The 20547-nt window shown below is 40.2% G+C and overlaps 1 protein-coding gene across 3 annotated transcripts in view; it reads left to right on the top strand.

Annotated features, from left to right (window-relative positions):
* Positions 1-20547, top strand: part of rbks (ribokinase) — a 36061-nt gene that overhangs the window by 6386 nt on the left and 9128 nt on the right. For all 3 annotated transcript variants that reach the window (XM_062396821.1, XM_062396822.1, XM_062396820.1), the window contains exons 3-8: positions 4600-4732; positions 5739-5802; positions 6243-6305; positions 6809-6973; positions 13898-13989; positions 19817-20005. In XM_062396821.1, the coding sequence (XP_062252805.1) occupies positions 4600-4732; positions 5739-5802; positions 6243-6305; positions 6809-6973; positions 13898-13989; positions 19817-20005 (706 nt within the window). The remainder of the gene's footprint in view (positions 1-4599; positions 4733-5738; positions 5803-6242; positions 6306-6808; positions 6974-13897; positions 13990-19816; positions 20006-20547) is intronic.

The following is a 20547-nucleotide window of genomic DNA, read 5'->3' on the forward strand; positions in this document are numbered from 1 at the left end:
GGGAGTTGGAATACATTCGCAGCCCTTCAAAGTGACATGCATGGCTTTGAAGTTAGGAATCCAGTTGTCTTGAAAAGCCAGTGTTTGGGTGGTGGTACAGTTCTACTGACAGACAGTAGAGGAACACACACACACACACGTTCTGCCTCTCTCTGCTCCAGTTGTACTGGATAAACTCTCAGATGTAACACAGATCTCTCTACTGTTTTCTTATAATTGTATCGGTCAGGGTGTCCAGCGAACTGTGCTGTTATTTTGTTTGGTGGGTTGATTTGAATTATCTGAGGAAGAGCACTGCTTCCCAAGCTTCAACTCTTTTCTTCTCAAAGCCATACAGTGCCCCCTACTGCCACAGCTTCCTGAATGGAGACACTTTTTACCTGCTGGTTGAAACCTGTTTCTAATTTCAGGGGTCATAAATAATGAAAGTTCATAAACTCATATTTCTTTGTTTAATTGTTTCTTAAAGGATCCCTCAAAACATAATCCCAGTAACCAAAACTTTATCTTTGCTTCTATTCAATCATCCAAAATGATAAAAAAAAATTAAAGTCTGGTTGTGACGACTCAAATATCAATATTTTTTACATACTCCTCATCTTTAGGCTTAGGACTGTTAGTTTCATAAAACATGACATTTGAAAAAACATGTGGGCATGGTTAGATTTCTTTTTTTACTTATTTTTCTTTTACAATTGTTTCTGACATTTTATGGAGCGAATGATGAATCAGTGCATCTAGAAAATAATCAGTAAATTATCCAAGACTGAAAATGTTGGTTAGTTGCGTGCATAGTCATAATTCCTGTAGCTGCAGTGTTAAACTCCTAAATGCTCACTACTAAATATATGTGAATTACTTTGCAGACCATTTTTAAGTGCAGTAGTTCCCATTCCGAAACCATTTAAAATGAAAGGGATGTCGTCTGGCAACGCCTTCTTCACAACACATTAGTGACCATACCAAATAAAGTTGTTTTACCGTATTTGTATAAAAAAAACATGACAATATTTTGTCTGCGATATTCTATAATATGGGAGCTCAATTTGGTAACATCTTCTGTAAAATTAAAAAAATTAACCAAAGCCACGATGTTTGATACGTTGAAAAGTGGCTGATTGTATCTCCAGCGATATACTCCATGCTGTTCCTGACCATTTAGGGAGTAATGGCAGATGTGCACATGGCTCCAACAACTGCTCTGACCACACGAAACTAAATGCCCACGTGCTACTCTGACACTGCACCTCTTGTAAGCACAGGAGCTGACAGTGTCTAAATACGGTGTACTGATGACCTGCCCTTTGTCAAGTCCCCTCACCTTGTCCTGTTTCACTGGAGCTTCCCCTGCAGAGACCCTCATTGACGTAGACAATTATACTAAATGAAAAAGAATGGACTTCATGGACTTTGAAAAAGTAGTTGCTGGAGTAAAAAATAAGCTGGTGGCTAGCACAATATAACCAATCTTTTTTTGTTTGGGTTTTTTTGTGTGTTCATGAGCTCAGTCTTTGTGTCTTTTTTTGCAAGTCTTATGCTGACTTTGGAGGGTGTGTTCAGAACTGGAAAGCCTAGCACTTGTTCAAACTTCAAGGAAAACAGCGTTTCAATTTGTTTTTGTCCTCCTCTACTTCCCCTTGCTGCTCACCAGCAGCTGAGGAATGGCTTTAAGAGAAACGGAGGGGACGGAAACGAGAGCGGCAGCCTTAAAGCAAACACTTCACGTCACGGAACACCTGCATTGGACTTCTGGTTCCGTGGGAGAAAACGCAACTTTGGCGCATAGCTGCCCTGTTTGTTTGGTGCACTCGCCACAGACAACAATAGTCAAGAGTCTCTCTGGGAATGAAGAAACGTGGGTGGGTTTATTTAAGAATTTGGAAATCTGTTTATCTTACCTGCCAGTTATCCGGCTTCGGGTGGCTTTCGGCCAAGAAGTGGAGTCATTAGGTAAAAACCTTGTGTTGTCAGTTAGACAAAAGGTTGTGCTATGAATATCTTAATAGTTGTCATCATGAACATTCAAATGTCAAGGCCGATCGTGGCAAACAGAACATTAGTTTCCTGGGCATTTTATAAATATAGAAGTGTATTGTATTAATTAGTCAACTTTTAAGCTGTAGGTGAGATATTTTTTTATTTGCTTCCAATTTGCATAAAAAAATGTCTTGGATGTTCAGACTCTCAGCAGGAAAGCAAATAATCTTATTTACCAACACACATTAGTACTCCTCTCAGCAACTCTCCACATTTAAGCTCCAACAAGAAAAATGCTGTTTTGGAGAACCCATCTCTCAATTACTGGGATGGCTCCTGTTGTACTTTGTAAGATATCTTGCTGATGCACAGCACCCAAAAGCAGATGCTACATTACAAATAATTAAGGTATAACATCTTATTCTACCTAAATAAAAATGTGTTTCCTGTTAATCTGATTTAATCTGTCCTTTTTTAAGTAACATCATCCAAGAAGCAATGTGTATTTAGGGGAGGCAGAGCTACAATGAAGGAAATGATTCAGACCTTTAAATGGCTGATATGATTTACTTGCTTTTCTTATGAGATTTAGACAATCCATAACCTTCCCATAGAGACTTCGGCCAGTTAGGTTAACTGCGCTTAGCAACAAGTCTGTGAATAGGAAACAGCTAGCCTGGATTTGTCCAAAATTGACAAATCCGTAAATCAGCACTTCTAATTAGCTAATAAGCGCGCTTTCTATTTTTTGTCGATGGATATGAAAACAGAAGGTACAAACATTTTGTCTGTACATTTAGTGTTTCATTTTTTGGGGGGGTAGTTAAGTGTCTGTGTCCCTTCCGCAGTTGTGGTTTTATCATCACGAGCCGGACAACCTTGAACTCGTGTTAAACAACGAGCTGGTGAAAAGTCAGCAGAATGTCCAAAAGAGCTGATGTGAGACAACACCAGGAGATCCTACACATAAGTCACTGCGAGTGAGTGGGTGTGTTGATGAAGTTTCATGAGACAGACCAGTATCTGCTAATTAAAAAGCGGTGACATACACGGAGAAGACACCAACAAGAGTGAAATTATGATAATGTTAATTATAATAATAATGACCAAAAATGTAATATTATTAACATTAATATTGTTAAAGTATCATCATTTCATCAGTATGTGATCACCACCATTCTTTGCACACAAGGGTCACGTCTTCCTGTGCAGCATTGTGCGTGCAAGCACATCTTTTCCACCAAAAGTCACCGCGCTGAAACAGACAGGAACAAATTTGTTAGACAGCTGCATCAAGGAGCAGAATAGGTAATATGTGTGTGAATGTGTGTGTGTGCGTATTTACATGTGTACAACCTTTGTTCCGTTTCCTTCTCACCACATTTTACCCTCGCTGACCCTACATCCTGTTATAGATTCGGGCATTTTAGTGTTTTTTTCACACGCCGGTGCAAAAACAGACATTTATAACCACCTCCAGTGTTTGCCACCGGCGTCTCAGTTACTGGAAATCCTGGGATTGAGTGAACTTACTGTAATAGCACACCTGCCACAAACACACTGTGTCTCTCTCTCACACACACACACACATACAGGCATACAAAGAGCAACAGCAGGGTGAAAAACAAGTTTATGACAACATTTTGCCATCCGCAACCCGTTGGCCTTGGGCAGTACTGGTCTGCGGCCAAACCACATCTTCTTGACGTATGGTATGAAACTGTTCCTAGCCCCCCCCCACTTCACACAACCCCATGTTACTCACCACCATACTGGCTCTGTGATTGGAGGAATCAGGGAACAGACAGGTCCTCCTCAGGGTACCCACCTGTGGCATGTCAACCTTGAGGGGAGGGGCAGGACTTAACCTAACCCTGATGACTCAGGCATTACTGGTGTGGCCAGTGTCAAGATGAGACAGCTGTTGGCTTTGCTGGTTGCATCATTTGTGAATTTGTAGACACATCTATGGGTATATCTTCTTGAATGTTTGGATAAAACATGTACCCTACTTTTTAGTGGTGCGAAAAATATTTTACTCCATTTTCAGCTTTGTTTTTTTGGGTTATCTGTTTGTGTTTTGAAAGCGGATGTAATATTTAAGTGTGAGAAATGGCACAGGGGAAAAACCTTCAAGGAGAAAAGTTCCCTATGCCCAATGCGGAAAGGTTTGCTTTGTTGACCTCTCAGTGAAAGACCTTCACATGACCAAATGATACAATCCTCTGCAGACTCCACACAAGACTTGTGTTTGTGTGTGTTTTAGCACATTTTTCCAGGGATAAATAAATAGCTTAACCGGGGAAGGATTCGGCCCTGAAGGGTTGTCTTCACATTTTGACATCTCCCTTTACTCCTTGGTTTCAACGCAGAACACTTGCAGTGCCAAAAAAGGAAAAACATTTGTCAAAGTTTGATGGAAGATGTTCAAACTTTTATCTGCAGTGTCAAGAACTATTGAGGTGAATAAAAGCAATTAAAATATAAAAAATTCAGGCAAATAATTCCTTGATGAAGAGGAAACATTTTTTTTTGTTCCCTAAATCCGTTGAGGTTCTTTTTGTCAATGTGTATGCTACAAAATCCTGCTCAAGTTCTTGTTTTTTGTTTCTTTTTCCTCAGCCAAGCACCAAGGCTACCCAAACCAGGAGAAACAATCCATGGTCACAAGTTCTTCATCGGCTTTGGAGGAAAGGGGGCCAACCAGTGTATTCAGGCTGCCAGACTGGGGGCCAAAACTGCCATGGTCTGCAAGGTACCACAGCTGCAATCTTATGCTCCTGATGTGCTGTATCAGTTTGTGTTGGAGTGGTTGTTAATTTGCATCTTAGCTCAAATATGTGTGTCTGTAGAAAAAAAAGTATTTCTTGCTCGTCTAACCTTTGGCTTATTCGCTATCAGCTACAACAGTCAACCAACTAGTTAGCAACTCCTCAAAACCTTATAGCTTCATTCACACTTTTCATTTCACCACATCAACTCTTTGTGCCTCATTTCTTCTTGATCAATACCATACCGCATGCAAACGCCCACCCACGCTTGCGCGCTTTCAAACAAGGCTATTCCCATACCATACAACCCAGTGTCTCCAATCACTAAGCTTCGTGTGGCCTTTCAACCTGAGCACTAACGCACCGAAGCCCCACCTCTGTCAGAACAAAGAGGCCCGATCGATAACAACCCAGTGCGCAAGGAGCTCTCCGGGCATTGGGAGAACCCAAAAATAGACAACCCGGGCTTGTCAAAAACATCCAAGACAGATTGCCGCTCTTCAAAGAGAATGGGGCCAAGCAGCCAATACCAGTCCAACCAGCTATCACAGGCAGCTAGAAGTGCCCGCATTTTGGCACGTTTTTTGAAAAGCGTGGGTTCGATGTAGGCGCCTTTGGGCAAGGTGGGGACCCCTTCCACAACCCAAAGTAGCTACAGATGTGGACATCCCAGTGCGGATCAGGGGATGTGTGGAAGGAGGGAAAGAAAACGATAGCGAGGTGGGCATGAGGAGGCGTGAAGGCGGGGTTATCTTGTCTTCAAGGCTTGGCGCAGCTGGTCGTGTTTTTGCGCGTGTGTGCGTTTGTTGACTTTGTGTGTTAGTCTTTGCACATTTCGGCGGCGGCACCATGCCAGTATTCTGGCAGGGCACAGGAAATCCAACCCAACTGAGATTTGAGTATACCACTTTTCAAAAGTTGCCGCTAACCAAGTCTGACCCCGCTTGATACTCTCTTTGTTGTAATCGTTTTGCCTTCAATGTTTTCTAGGTTGGTAAAGACTTCTTTGGAGACAATTACATCCAGAATTTCAAGGACAATGGCGTACACACAGGTAAGATGGATTTCCTCTTTGCTTCAAATGCTAAATTGGTTCCCATTTCCATGTTGCAGGACGCAAGGTTTTTTTAGTCTGCATTTTGTTGATTCTTACTCAGCTACTTAAGGCTATTTGATAGACTGGAAAGTCTGTCTATTGTTGTTGTCACTGATTTTAACCAGTTGAATTAGTTTAAACTAAAGTTTTCAAAAGTTCAGTTTCACCAACTATTCCAGATATTTGTGGCCTCTGACATTATAGCCAAAAAACAGGGACCTGATCCAAAAGTACTCAACAGTGATTCTGTAATGACGTTTTGTTTTTAGGTATGTTTATTAAAGTTGGACTCAGCTACAACGTCATGACGTATGAGCAACAAACTTTTTTTGTGGGAAAGTCAAATATTGGAAGTTTTCAAACTGTTTCTTTCTTTTCATATTTCTTCTCCATCTCAGACTTTGTGGGGCAGACATCTGACGCAGCCACAGGAGCTGCCTCCATCATCGTAAATGATGCAGGTAAATGTTTTAAACAACATCTTACATTTAGGTCATTTAAATGGTTACATGGTGGGCACACTTAACCAAAGAGCATGTGTTGTAAGTTCACTATTTCTGGCTATTACACACACACACACATGCAGACGCGGTGTACAGAGTTCCACCATTAACTCACTGCTCAAGTGAGTGTAATCACCACACACACACATTCATGAGCATAAATGCTTAAGTGCACCAAACCATGCTGGGTAGCCACAGGTTCAATCAGCTACAGGCCAAGTCGTTCACACAGTGAGCAATTTCTGTCAAGTACATGACATATGATGGCGCATTGTGGGATTCTCAACACTTAAATAAATGTGTCTTTATCACCCTTAAAGGTAATATTGATATGATGTTTAATATGATGAATACAGTATACAGCATATATATTTATATATATTATATCCATAGAATCTCACATTGACTACATAGCTGTTTTTGTTTCTTTTTTCGACTCTTTTTTACCTGTCCATGGTCAGGTGAGAACGTCATTGTGATCGTGGCCGGTGCCAACTTGCTGCTGGGCAGTGAGGAGCTACAGGACGCTCTTCCAGCCGTCAGTCGTGCAAAAGTACTGGTGTGCCAGCTGGAGATCAGTCCACAGACTTCCTTATCTGCACTACGCATGGCTCAGGAAAACAAAGGTCAGTGAGTGTCTCTGTTATCTGTGTGCAGGTCTTTATGAGGCTATAAAGTTACTCTTATTAAATACAGAACAGGAAGAAACATTTGCATCCTAGGGACTGTGTTTAGTTTTTTTTAAAGGATCAGACACCCCTTTGTTTGACCATAGAACAAATATATATACAGTATATAGTTCAACTTTGTAATTTGAGGTGGAAAAATGCATGTGCCTCTTTTACGTCAAAATGGTTGGGTACATGCAGGTTTTTTAGACACTGGTGAACCTGCTAATAAAAAGCGACTGACTCCTTGAGTAGTTTTTCAGTTTTTATCCCCTCAGTGGAGAAAGTGCAGCGTCAGCAAGAGGAAATTGAAAAAACTCAAAGAATACCAAACCTGATTTATCTGATCTGCTCCACAAATCCCAAACAGCAGTCAATAATATAGTTTTCTATTATTGAGTATTGAAAGACTATTTGACTGTGATGGCAGATAAAAATCTAAATGTTTTAGGTTTTGGTGGTGAGGGAACTCCTTTTTTTTGACACTCTACTTGGGCTTGAAAAGGTTAACATTTGTTCTACAAGTGAGAACAGCCGTTGTGGTAAGTGTGGATTCACTGTGGCGCAATGGAGCCCAACTGTGACGCAGTAAGACAATGTGTCCAAAAAAATGATAAATATGCAGTTGAAACTTGTCCAACCACTTCTGCAATATGATCCACTTCTCTGTCGGCCATCTGTGTGCTCAGTACGCTCCAAACCCTCGTATAATTGCCAAAACTTATGACCGTAAAACACTGCATCTTGCTTAATCCTCATGCATGACACTGTTAAGCCCGCTCCTCTTTGACCAGTGGCGCTGTCACTCCTTGCCTCTCTCTCCACTGCACTTTGGTTGAGTTAATTGTGGTGAATTTAGTGCCGTAGAAGAAAAAACATACTTGTTGGGACCACTCTCGTTTGACCTGTAGCATTTGGTGACAAACGTCAGCCAGTGTTCCAAAAACTTACCAGCAGCAGGAGATGTTGCGGAGGATTCATCGCAAGCGGGTGGTTGTGTTGATGACATTTCCAACAAGATGTAAACATTTTAAAAATACTCGTAGAACACACAGACGAAGACGTCAAGACAGACATCTTCCAGAGTTCATGTCTGACCGCTCATGTGTGTTGCTGTATAACTGACATAACACTTTATGACTCTTCTTTACGCCTAATATCACAGATAAACCTTTGTGATAAAATATTGCTTAATGCCGATTGAGAAAAAGATAATCTGAATCTAGAATGTAATCTGTGGCCACAGTGGCGGCCGTTCAGGGTCGTTTACAATGCATCCCTTTAAATGAGGTTTATTGAACCTGCAAATACCTCAATACAATGTCTCACTTAATGCTATTCCCACTGATGAGGTGGACAAGTGTAATTTTGTCGCGCCCCTACCCCTCGTTTTCTACATGGAGCATCATATTGCGTACACGTTTCGAAAAGCCAATTGAGTCCTTGTTGTCCTGCGACAAACAAAGCTGTGTTTTTAATCACCACACTCTCCCTCTTTTATTGATAACTAGGATAGTGACCTAGTCATCTTCACCACCGTCCTATTATTAGAAGCCCTCTGCGTCATTGGAGACGTCTGGGGAGGTTCTTGCCCCTGTCATTTGGGCGATAAATGCTCGCTGCAGGCTGCCAGAGCGAAAAGAGTCGCAGCCATAGCCGTGTTGCAGATGGGACACCCAGATGGCCTCGCCGAGCACCACACTCTCTCCCTGAGCACCCCCCCCCCAACACCGTGTCGATCATACCACGGAATTAGGCTCGGTATGCGGCGCCAGGAGAGAAGCAGGGAAGGCGATGATGGTTGGCAAAGACACCACCCTTAACGCTGCTGCAGCAGAGCATTGCATAAGTGGAGTTCTCCGGAGAGAATGGGTGTTAATGGGTTTGTCGACAAGGATTTTAATGACGCGGGGGTGAAGCGCCGCTCAAATTACGCAAATGTCACCAACGAGCAACACGTACTGCGGGTGCCAGCTCTCAGAAGCACTTGACAAGATAACATATCCAGAAAGAGTTTATTCTTCTTGCTTGTAATTATTTCAGGAGAACACATTTGTAATTCATCACCACCTACCATTTAATAGAAGTTAATGGAATTAAATTAATTCTAATGAAATGGTAGGCATTGTGTAGCTCCACTCTTGATTTTCTTGTACCGTCTTTACCCCCGTTCTTCCTCCCCCTCTTCCTTGTCAAAGCAATATTATTTTTCTCACCAGATGCAATTAGAGCCTCTTAAAGCCCTTTCACGTACTCACTGATGACTCATTTCTTTTGTGTGCGTGTATGCATGTGTGTCTGTATGTGTGTGTCTGCATGTGTGTGTGTGGAAGCATGAGTGATCTCTGTCTAACTCTCCGTTTCTCCTCAGCCATTGTTTTCCATATACCATCCCTCCTAAATCCACCAAGGCAACACTCTGCCGTGTTTTTGTTCTTCCTTGACGGTCCTGGCTGTGACGGGGCGACCAGACTTTGAACTTCTGCTTGAAAAAGCCCAGAGTCATGACACACATGCTCAGCCAGACATGACTCAGTATGCACACATCCCAGTATTACCACATCTGTCCCAGCAACTACAAGTGTGTGTGTGTGTGTGTAGTGGGTTTGCGTGGTTTCACTAACACCTGGAGAGCAAAACAAAGCCACCCGACACCGACACATTAAACACGCCAGCTAATGTGACGTCTAGAGCAGCAGCTCCTTGCATCAGCAAGGCTGATTCCTTCATGCAGCTGTGTATTAAGGATTTCACACAAGCTGACTTCATGAGCACTGGCTCTCTCCGTTTGACACCAGTTACACGCTTGACACAAACACTGTGGTATCGGCCACAGATGGCAGCGAAGCCATAAAAACGTCAACTATCAGACTGTCCATGTGCGTGGCTACAAACGGTATTGTGATTATTGACAACAATGTGAGTAAGACAACAGCATGAGTAAACCATCCCACTGGTTCAGTGATACTTTCCCTGCATCATCTCTTCTACATGACACACAGTGCATGGCTGAGGCTTCACTTGCTGTTGGGATTAGTGGCTGACTGTCCCCATATGTCATGACAGTTTCTCCAATTAATAGCATAATGAAGCAGGGGGGTGACATGTCCACTTGTTGGGCTCATTTGCCTTCATGTTTGTTAAGCCTCTGTGACTCAGAAGAACAGTGGGAAAATGTGAGGAGGGGAAGGAGGAGAAGCTGCCACGTGTTCGTCCTCTGAGCTAAAGAGTAGCGTAAAACTGAAGAGTGGGAATTTTGGCGGTTTGAGGTTAAACCAGCTCATGTTCATATTTCAGAATTTAGAATTTTGTATTATGTCCCAAAAAATTAACTAGTTCATGCGCATTTTTCTTTAACCTATTGAAACCCATCGGGTCCCAGGGGGACGTTACAGAAAACGAGGAGCTAAGTTTATGAAAACATTTGTATAAGCTCTTGTAAATGCCCACAGCAACAATATTTTCCTTAACCAAACACAATTCAAACACAAAGCAACTAAATCAGCATGTCCACAATACACACAAACTATACATGTCCACAAAGCCAGTACAGACAATCCTTCTACTTCATGTAGACAACACAAGCCCTAGACTCCACAGATTCCAACAGCAGCTTTCTTATCTTTCTACGACCAAAACTCACTCAAGCAGCAGCCAAACAAGAGCAAAATATAAAGTTACGTCTTTACTCTGATGTTTTATCCCGATAAAGCTGCTAATCCAATGTCTCGGTGTCACTTTGAAACAGCTCCAGTGTGCATACCGCCACCTACTTTTGTTCTTCTTCTCTCGGTTCATAGACAGTCGCTACTATAACCTCTGTGCGCTTGCTCTCGCTTACTTGTTCTGTGCCGCGAGAATGAACAAAGCCTACAGACACGTTCAGAAGTTGCAAACTGATCGGTTCAGTTTCAATTTCCCCAAACTTATGAGCACGTTCAATGAAACTGGATATTTTACATTTCGATAGGCAAGCGCAGAAAAAATATGTTCAAGTTATTTTGGCAATGTTAATGATTAAAAACTCTGACAGGGTCCTCTATTTGAGATTATAAAAGTATTATGACACTTGCATAGCAGTCATCAGTTTGTTCAGACCCAGATATACACTTCTCTTCACATTTGAAATTCCAATAAAATGCATTTAATATACATTTTGTCCCTGGTCCTTCTAAGACTGCCTTACAATTGTTTATTTCCCTTGAATAAGTTAAGAGTGCCCTAAAGGACAAGGCCCCTGTATTTTTCTTATTGGTTTAACTAACAAGTTCCACAGAGAGCCCTTATCACTTTAAAGAGTGAGCCACACTGTTGGGTGATATATTCCTTCATTACGCTGAACACACACAGTTTAGTTTAACTTGTGTCAGTCCTACTGAAAATACTCATTAGAGCGCCAGAAGTGTATTAACGTGCTGCAGAAAATAGTCTGCGACAAAAAACAGCAACGAACCTTCTGTTTGACCAATGTTTCCTAAAAACTACAATACCCAATTATTGGAAGAAAGGACTGAGCTTTATTTATTATATATGTGAGGTTCACATTACATATCTAATTGTTCTGATTTGCATTCCATGATTTTAGATTTGTATTGCTTTAGGACTTTCCACGTGATGTTAAAAAATTATACTCACTGAGATATTGAACTTGAATTGTCAACCACAATTATTATTATTATGCACTTGAACCATGCTAAATGCCTAAACATAATATCAACACAGCTGCCAAGTAGCCAGTGAAGGTGTCTGAACTGGCGATGACTGAAATGTGATGCTAGTCACTGGTATTGCTGCCAAATGGCGTCTGGTGGATTTTGCCAGTATATTGCTTATGCAGACATGAAATATGTCACACTTAACATGAATACATTGTTTGCCTAATTACATTTTATTGTACTTAATGCAAAGACAGAATTTCAAAAGTAGATTCAAACAAAACATTGGGACGACAGGCTTCACTCAAGAAGGATAGGTAAGATGACATGTGGTCGCAGAACTGCTCTGTAGAACCTGTTATTTGCAGAAACTTAAAGTTAGTTTAGCTTTTTTTAATGCAATAAAATATTTTTTGTGCAGTTTATTAAAAAACAGTGTAGTATGGTTTTAAATACATATAATAATATAATGTACACTGTGAGCTCCACAGCTCATACAGGTGTGAGTGTAGGTATACTCTCAAAAGCAGTGAAACATTTGACACATAACAAGTGTCATCGTCTGCATAGTGAGCTAAACCCGAAACACTACTGTTGATAAAATCCATTCTTTCAGTGGCAAACAAGCATCCAGAGAAAGATGAGATGATGTTGAGCAGATACAGAAGGCTTAAGAAGGTCCATCATGTGAAGAATACAAGAGATGCTTCATTTTTTATACAAAACATTTGAGTGATGTCGCACTTGTGCTGGAAACAAAACCAATGGAAACTGAGGACCTATTCAGTTTACACAACAAGAGAGTGGTGATGGGGGGGGGGGGGGGGGGGGTCGGTATAAGAGGAATTGGAAAAAGCCCAGTGTCACTTTTCTATGACATGGCCCTGGCTCATGTGAGTATGCATATAGTACGTTGTGAGTGTGTGTGTGTGTTTGAAAAAAAGAGAGACATTATTTCCACTTTCCACTTCGCGAGCAGCACAGTATCCACCTCAAAGCGCCAGGTGGCCAAAGCCCTGCACAAACCCACGCAGCTGCTCTCTTATGAGCCCACGCAAACACACACACACACACACACACACAAACACTTTTGTACAACAGACTTTGATGTCACAGACGCCGAACATATATTTCCCTCACAGACGCACACACACACACTTTCACAAGGCTTTATTTTGTACACAGAGATATCAGAATTAATCGCTTTGTCGAGCTGGGCTTATCCACGCACAGACACAGAAATCATGGTATCAGATGCGTTAATACTCGGTGCTCATGAATATGCACGAGACGGGGATGTGCAACACGTACAGAGGATTACTTACGACCAACACTCTTTGCTTTCTCACCCTCTCTTGCGCTCCTTAACTCATACAGAGGAAGGGTCACAACTCAGTGCACACACACACAGACACACATGTACAGTATAGGGTTATGCACCGCGTGTTCTATTTGTTCCACACACACACACAGTCTTGTGGAACTGCAGGGGTTACATTGTAACAACTCCCGAAAGCTGCAGGATGGGAGGCTCTCTTTTTTTCCCAGGGAGTGCTAATGTAATCGTTTAAAAGGTGTCTTTTTATAGAAGCTTATGCACTTGAGCTTTGGCTGCGAGAGAAATCCCCAGCAGTAGCCCCAGTAGCCTCTTTTCCCATTTCAAGTTTAATTAAGGTATTGCCAGACCTCCACAGTGAAGCTTAGCAAATGGAAAAGAAACATCACATGTGTCCCTCAGGGACACTGTCATAACATTGTTGTCTTAAAAGCAGGCTGAAAACTTGAGCTGGGATTAATATTAAGTATATTTTGTATTATAATACATTATATTATAACTCATTATGCTAATGTTCCACCATTGTGCCCTGTAGATAAGAATACTGAAATTAGAGCTTGACAAATGTATCAGTTGGCCGATATGAGCCATTCACAGACATATCAGTGTCTGTTTGCTGATATGCGATGATAGTCAAACTTTTATTTACATAATAAACAATAGAGAAAAGATGCTAAATAGTGTTTACATATTACGCGGAAAAAAATATGTGTGTTTTCTCAATTCAAGTACTGAACTTTAGTAATATTTAAGGTTCTCTGCCTAACTATGTACGAAGTGTCTTGAGATAATGTATGTTGTGACTCTATACAAATAAATCAAAATTTAATTGAAAAGAAAAGATGACACAGTGCTGTATGAAATGGATAACAACTTGGTTTCTTGTTACAGTGAAGACAATATTCAACCCAGCACCGGCCATTTCTGACCTGGATCCTGATTTCTACAGAGTGTCTGATGTGTTTTGCTGTAATGAGTCTGAGGTAATGAATCACACACACACACAAACAAACACAACATTTTAAAACAAGAATCTTGAAAAGGATAAATATGCTCCTGTTGGCTACATACATGATTAAAGCCTAATTTATGCTTCTACGTCGAAGCTACGGCACATAGCCTAAACACAGGGCCGAGCATGTGTAGGTTTGTGTGAGTGGCACTGCAATTACACCACAACCACCTTACAGTTTCTGGTCCACTTATTTACAACTTCTTTGGCGTCTCTGTTTACTTCAGAACAATGTTGAGTGTTACTAAGTGGATCGGTTTGGAGTAGAAGCTGAAAGAAGCATAGGTTACTGCGTAGCTTCGAGGCAGAAGCATGAATTGGGCTTTATGATGATTGAACGAAAAAAGTGAAACCATAGGCATGGCAAAGATAAAGATACCACAGCTAAGGGCTTAGGTTGCCAGAGTGTAAACTTGACCAAATCCAACACAGAGCAGGACAGATCTGATCGATCAATTAAGGCCGGGGTACACACTGAGATTAAAGCCTGATTTTGACACGCTGTAGGAGACGCATTGTAGAGTCTGGTTTTCAGCATCGTTGTGTGTCTTGCGCTGTACACTTTTCTTAAAGAAATTGTACTTTCTTGATTCTTGTTGTTCTGGGTTTGTACCCTCATGGTTGAATGCACTTATTGTAAGTCTCTTTGGATAAAAGCTTCAGCTAAATTAAATGTAATATAATGTACAGGGTGATGCAAGGAGCGATCAGATCCTGACTTGTCCGAAATTTCGTTTGGCTCTCGTCATGCTCTCTTACGCAGTCACGAGTCGATTCCCCCGATATCAGCACATTTCTCACTGCAACTGCGCAAAATGACAAAACACAGAAGAAAGAAATGTAGTTTGTGGCAGGAAGTAATTGCAGAGCAAAACGTGGGAGATAAAGGGTTGTGACGGGACAGTGATCAAATGTACCTAGTGATCAATTTACAATATAGTAGCTTAAAATATAAACACCTCTTTTTCTGGAGTGTTTCTACCTTATTAGCATTGTTAGCAAACAAAACTTCAACTTCTTCTTTGACGTAAAGTGGGTCCGGAGATGGCGACACAACAGTGTGATCATTCAGGTCGTCTCAGACAATCGGACCGTACAGTGTCTGGGCTCTTGCTTAACATCTCAGATGATTTACTCGTACAGTGTGAGGTCAAATTTAACAACTACATTTTCATGTCACACAGAACAGCTTAACTCTTGATCATTAAATCGACAGCTGCTACAATTAAAATGTCCAATCACCTCTTAGTAACACTGGAGGACTAGTATGCAGCCAAGAATCAGGGAAAGGCAGAAATATCTTGTTTCTTCTGTGAAGGGAAAGGTTCAAAGGTTTGAGATGTTATGACACACACACACACACACACACACACACACACATACACACACACACAAACACCTTTTCCCAGTGACTAAATTCTTCTTCTGGGGTGATGGCCCCCGACAGCACATCAATAACCCCGCTCAAGCCTTTAGCCATTCATGTAAACTCTCTGACATGAAGAAGGGAACAAGTATCTCTCCACCCTTCTATGGTAAAAACCTGTGTCATGGCATCTTGCGTTTTGACTGTCAGGCGATGACAGATGAGCGACAGGGGGCAGGAGTAGATGGGAACCGTAGTGAAAACAACAGGGCAGATGTGCCGTTCAGCTGAGTCAGCCGCCCCCCTCGGGATAAAGTGGAGGTGAGTTCTCCTGCGTGCCTCTATTTGATGTGGTGATGCAGAGCGGAGAGACGCCATAGCCAGGTGTGGGGACATGAAAGGGAGAGTTGACGAAAGGGTAACGTGTCTCTTCAGAGACAGGGGCAGGTCATGGAGGTACAGTCATGTTACACTGTCAGTTATGCAGGCATTGAAAGAGCACCTAAATAACGTCCCACTACAAGAAGTTGAGCTAAAACAGAACTAAATCCATCAGCTAGCAACTTGCTCAATACTCTTTCACAGTTATTTAGTTAAATCAACTGTTAAGTCGTTGTGTTACTCACTGCAGACAAAATCGCTTTCAGAGAATCAAGTCAGATCATCCTTTGACATATGACTCCTGTGAAGTTTTCTGCATTGTTCATCATGTCAAATGTCTTTATTTGTGTGTGTGTGTTTGTGTGTGTTTGTGTATGTGTGTGTGTGTGTGTGTGTGTTTGTGTGTTTGTGTGTGTGTGTGTGTGTGTGTTTGCGTGTGTGTGTGTGTGTGTGTGTGAGAGGTGGGTCAATATCTTTTTGTCTTGTTTTTATTAAGCCATGATTTCAGTCAAATACTTGAACCGTAACAAAACAGAGTATTTTAAGCCTGTATTCTGCATTTGACTTCACATTTACTAAATAACCTGAAATTATTTCTAACATTAAAAGTTTTTACTTGTTTTCTACTTCATTCACATTGTAAATTGAAGTTTACTTATTACATTTATTAACACTATATATAATTCATTTGAGGATCTGTTGCATTATAATATTAATATATACTTTCTAATTTTTTTGTTTTGTTTTCTACTCTAAGGTAACTAACAGTCCATGTCACTGTATTTGTCAGTCACATCAGCTTATTTAAGGTCACCGAGTTAAACAATAACTCATTCATAATGCTTTATTATTTAGTTATTTGCAACACATGCCTTAAACCAATTAGAAATTTGATGTCAATTTTTTTTTAATTTAGAGCAAGTCCTCCAATTTGGATGCTTGTTATCAGTTTTGTTGTTGTTGCAATGTTCACTGAAACTGTTATTTGAGTTTGATTGTATTGTTTTCTACAGCTGTGAACATTTTGAATCATTTACTAATATTTTAATGGAATTTCATATTGTTTGTTAAGATGATTCTGCAAAAGACTTTGGAAAGCCAACCTAGGATTAAAGGCCACAGACCTGACAAATCAATGCAAAGACGATATAGAAATTTAAAAGGAAAAGAGTTAGACATCTTGATAGGGACAACAGGTAATGTCATACAATGTAAGTTGAGCTTCAGGTCTTAATAATGAGCAAAGCAAAACATTTTATACTTTAACTAAAAATAAACTGTGTGTGTGTGTGTTTGCGCCTTGTGTGTGAGTGTGTGTGTGCATGTGAGTGTGTGTGTGTGCATGTGTGTGTGTGTGTGTGTGATAAGAACATAATAATAATCTGAACAATTCGACTTTTTGATACTCTTGTACACAGAGGGAGGTAGATTGATTCTCTGCCCTGGTGTGAAGCTGATGACTAACAAAACGGCTCGTTTTCTCTTTTGGCTTCTGACAGCACTGAGGTGGCTGCGGGCTCTATCACCACGGATACACTCTGCGGTTTATTTTTGAACTGTCCAAGGTCATTGTTCGGTTTGACAGATCACAGAGGCAGGAGGGGATCGTATCCTCACACCCCTATATAATGTTAGCATCAGCCGCGTCCTGACCCTCTCCTGTGTGGTCATAGCTGGCACACACTCTGTACAGGTGTTTGTGTTTGTGTGTGGTCTTTCTGTGCCATGCTGAGGCTGAGGCGATTAGGAGGGTGGTACGGGGGCTCAGGGATGACAGAGTGCAGGCGGTCTTTGATCCTCGTACTGCACGAAGTGTGTTATAGAGAGCTGCATTATCTTTCATGTCCATCTCCCGTGCCAAAGTGGATCCACAGTTTTGTTGTCCACAGATGTGAAAGGATCATTGTAGACATACCTAATGTGTTTGCCTGTGTTGTGCTTGTGTGTTTTTGTCATAGTTGATGCCTTTCAACGAGTTGAGTTTAGATCTGGGATTGTGACAGAAAATTAAAGAGAAAGTTCTTAATGTGTTTCATTTATTTTAGGTCATCACAGGATTTATATCCATCCATTTATTTTGTATCTTCAAGTTTTATCATGTTTTGTGTTGGTGTAATTCAGTGCTAAAATAATTTTCATGTGTCATGCACAAAAAAATAATTCAGTATCCAGTTAAAACAAGATGCGGGACACAAAGAACAACCGATACATTTATTACATTACCTTAAGCAAAAATATATGTTCTACCACATATTAAGTCTGTGTGCGTTCGTATTTGTTACTCTCTATGTGTAGTATGTGTTATTAGTGGGGAGCAGTAGAGAAGAAACGATAAATGGTCAAATAGGTAAAAAAAATGTTTTTTGTGAACATTTTTTTTTCTTTCTTTCTTTCCCAATTTTCACAACAGTTTTGATTTTCAGAACTCCCAATTTCCGCCTCTAAAATCTCCCTGAGCTCATACAATAAAACAAAGACCTGAAACAACTCAATATCTCATGCAGCAATTGTGTCATCACAACAGTTGAAATTTCATTCATTAAATTTAAATATAGGTTGGATTTTAAAATACAATGGTCAAATAATAAAAAATATATATATTTGTTAATGATTATACAAACAAAACTAACATGTGTCATATAAAACAAAGAAAGTATTGTTACTGATGTAGACTATTTTTGAAAGGTTTTATTTTATTAATAGATAATTAATATCACAGTAAATCCATAATTCACACAAGAGTAAAGTATGAATGTATGTTATTGAAATATTCTACCTTTTATGTTCTGTCACTACAACAAATTGTGTTTCTATTCTAGACACATTATAATAATCTTAAATATTCATATTATTAATTTGACCTGTATCAATTCCAAAACAATAATCCACATTAATGCTGTGCTGCGGAAAAATGTAAAACAATGAGCCACATTTTACATAAATCTGACACTTAGTACATTGTAAGTGTTTCACTGGCAGCAAAGTTACACAAAATTATGTTGCAATATTGCTCACCAGGGAAATTATAAAATACAGAGAAATGCTTGCTAATCCCAGCTGCATTCATTCCGTGTTAAATTAATTAATTTACATGTATTCTTATGAATGAGTATTGAAGCTTATAATAATACATAGTTTCCATGTTCCTGGAGCTGAGCATGTTTGGGTTTTTTCCTTGGATTAACAGATTGGTGCATTGAATTATTCTTTGCCACCAAAAAAAATTATAATTCAACTTTAAATAGTGTAATATTAGTGAGTAATGTCGGTCAGTAAACACTGCTGTGAAAGTAAAAATATTTAAATATAGTTATTATTATATATACACATTCATGACATGATAGTCATTATTAATGTCAGCAAAATACAGACCAACTGTTATTTCTCTGAGAATATTCTCTAAAGCCTCAGTCATGCACGAAAATAAACTTTGCCGGCAATATCCTCTCGACTCCAGAAGAAAATACCACGTGGATCTTTATGGAAGGTGGGGCTAATTTACTGTGGAGAGTTCTGCTGTGGTTCTGAGTTTCCCTGAAGTTCCTCAAACATCAGCTGTTGAGTCCTGCTTTGTCACTGTTGAGTCATTTTGGAAACAGATGAAGAAGCCTGACTCATACCAGAGCTGTTGCTGCAGCAAGTAAGCTAGAGACCCGTATAGGCTCCTAATTAGAGATCACTGCACAATAAGTGGTCATGATTTACTAACTTTGTTAAGTTATAAAGAAAACAGGATTAGTTTTGATTTTATGAACAACAAAAAAATGCAGGTCCTTGTAGACAGTCCTTGGTACTGTGCCTTTGGGAATTTCCACCATTCAGTTCCTTATTTATCCACCCACACCAGTGCTGGTTTTTCTCTATCTTTAATTTTATTTCCGACCCTCTGATTAACTTGTTTCCCTGACCCAGAAAAGAAAAAAAGAAGCCACACTGGTTTAGAGAAAAAAGGCCAATAAATACATTCATCTTATTCTAAATGAGCTGAATGTTTAGATGAGGATTGTTTTGTGTGTATGATGTAATGACTCTTGCTGTTGTCTCTCGACAGGCTGAGCTGCTGACTGGTTCCTCTGTTACTAATGTGGAGGAAGCACATCGGGCCGGTAAGGAGCTGCTGAAACGAGGCTGCGGGTCGGTCATCATCACTTTGGGATCTCAAGGTTGTGTGGTGCTCAAGGCACAGGAGTGTACTCCAAAACATGTTCCGACGACTGAGATCACAGCAGTGGACACTACAGTAAGCATTACCCATATATTGTATGTGTTTTTATTTAACTTAAATATTTTCCAATTATTTGGTTTACTTTAAAATAAAATGGTGAGAAAAGCCAATCACAATTTTTCGGAGTACAAGACGACATCTTTGTCGTTTTGCCCGTTTTGGTCCCACAAACAAGGACATATGAGCAGTGATCCACAAATCCACATTTCAGAAATTAAAACTATAGAATGTCCAGCATGTCTACAAATAACAAGGTCAGTATGTTGGTTCAGACAAATATGCCGGCAGTTATTCAATTAGATTGCTATCAAGTCATGTCCAAAAATCTATAGGTTTAATCCTACTTACGTTGTGTTTTAGTTTTTATAGTTTTTGATGAACCCTTAACTTTTTATCTTGAGTCATCATCAGGTCAAAAGTTTTCTATTTCTCTAGTACGTTGGTGTTAAGCTTACGACGGTGAGTCATTTAGTCTAATAATCTATTCATAATTTCTCTAACCACAAATATCAAAACTGTCCCACCAGCCTCAGTTTTACATTTTGCTTATTTCCATA

This window comes from Platichthys flesus, chromosome 10 (genome assembly GCF_949316205.1).
Source record: "Platichthys flesus chromosome 10, fPlaFle2.1, whole genome shotgun sequence".
In the NCBI taxonomy this organism is placed as follows: domain Eukaryota; kingdom Metazoa; phylum Chordata; class Actinopteri; order Pleuronectiformes; family Pleuronectidae; genus Platichthys; species Platichthys flesus.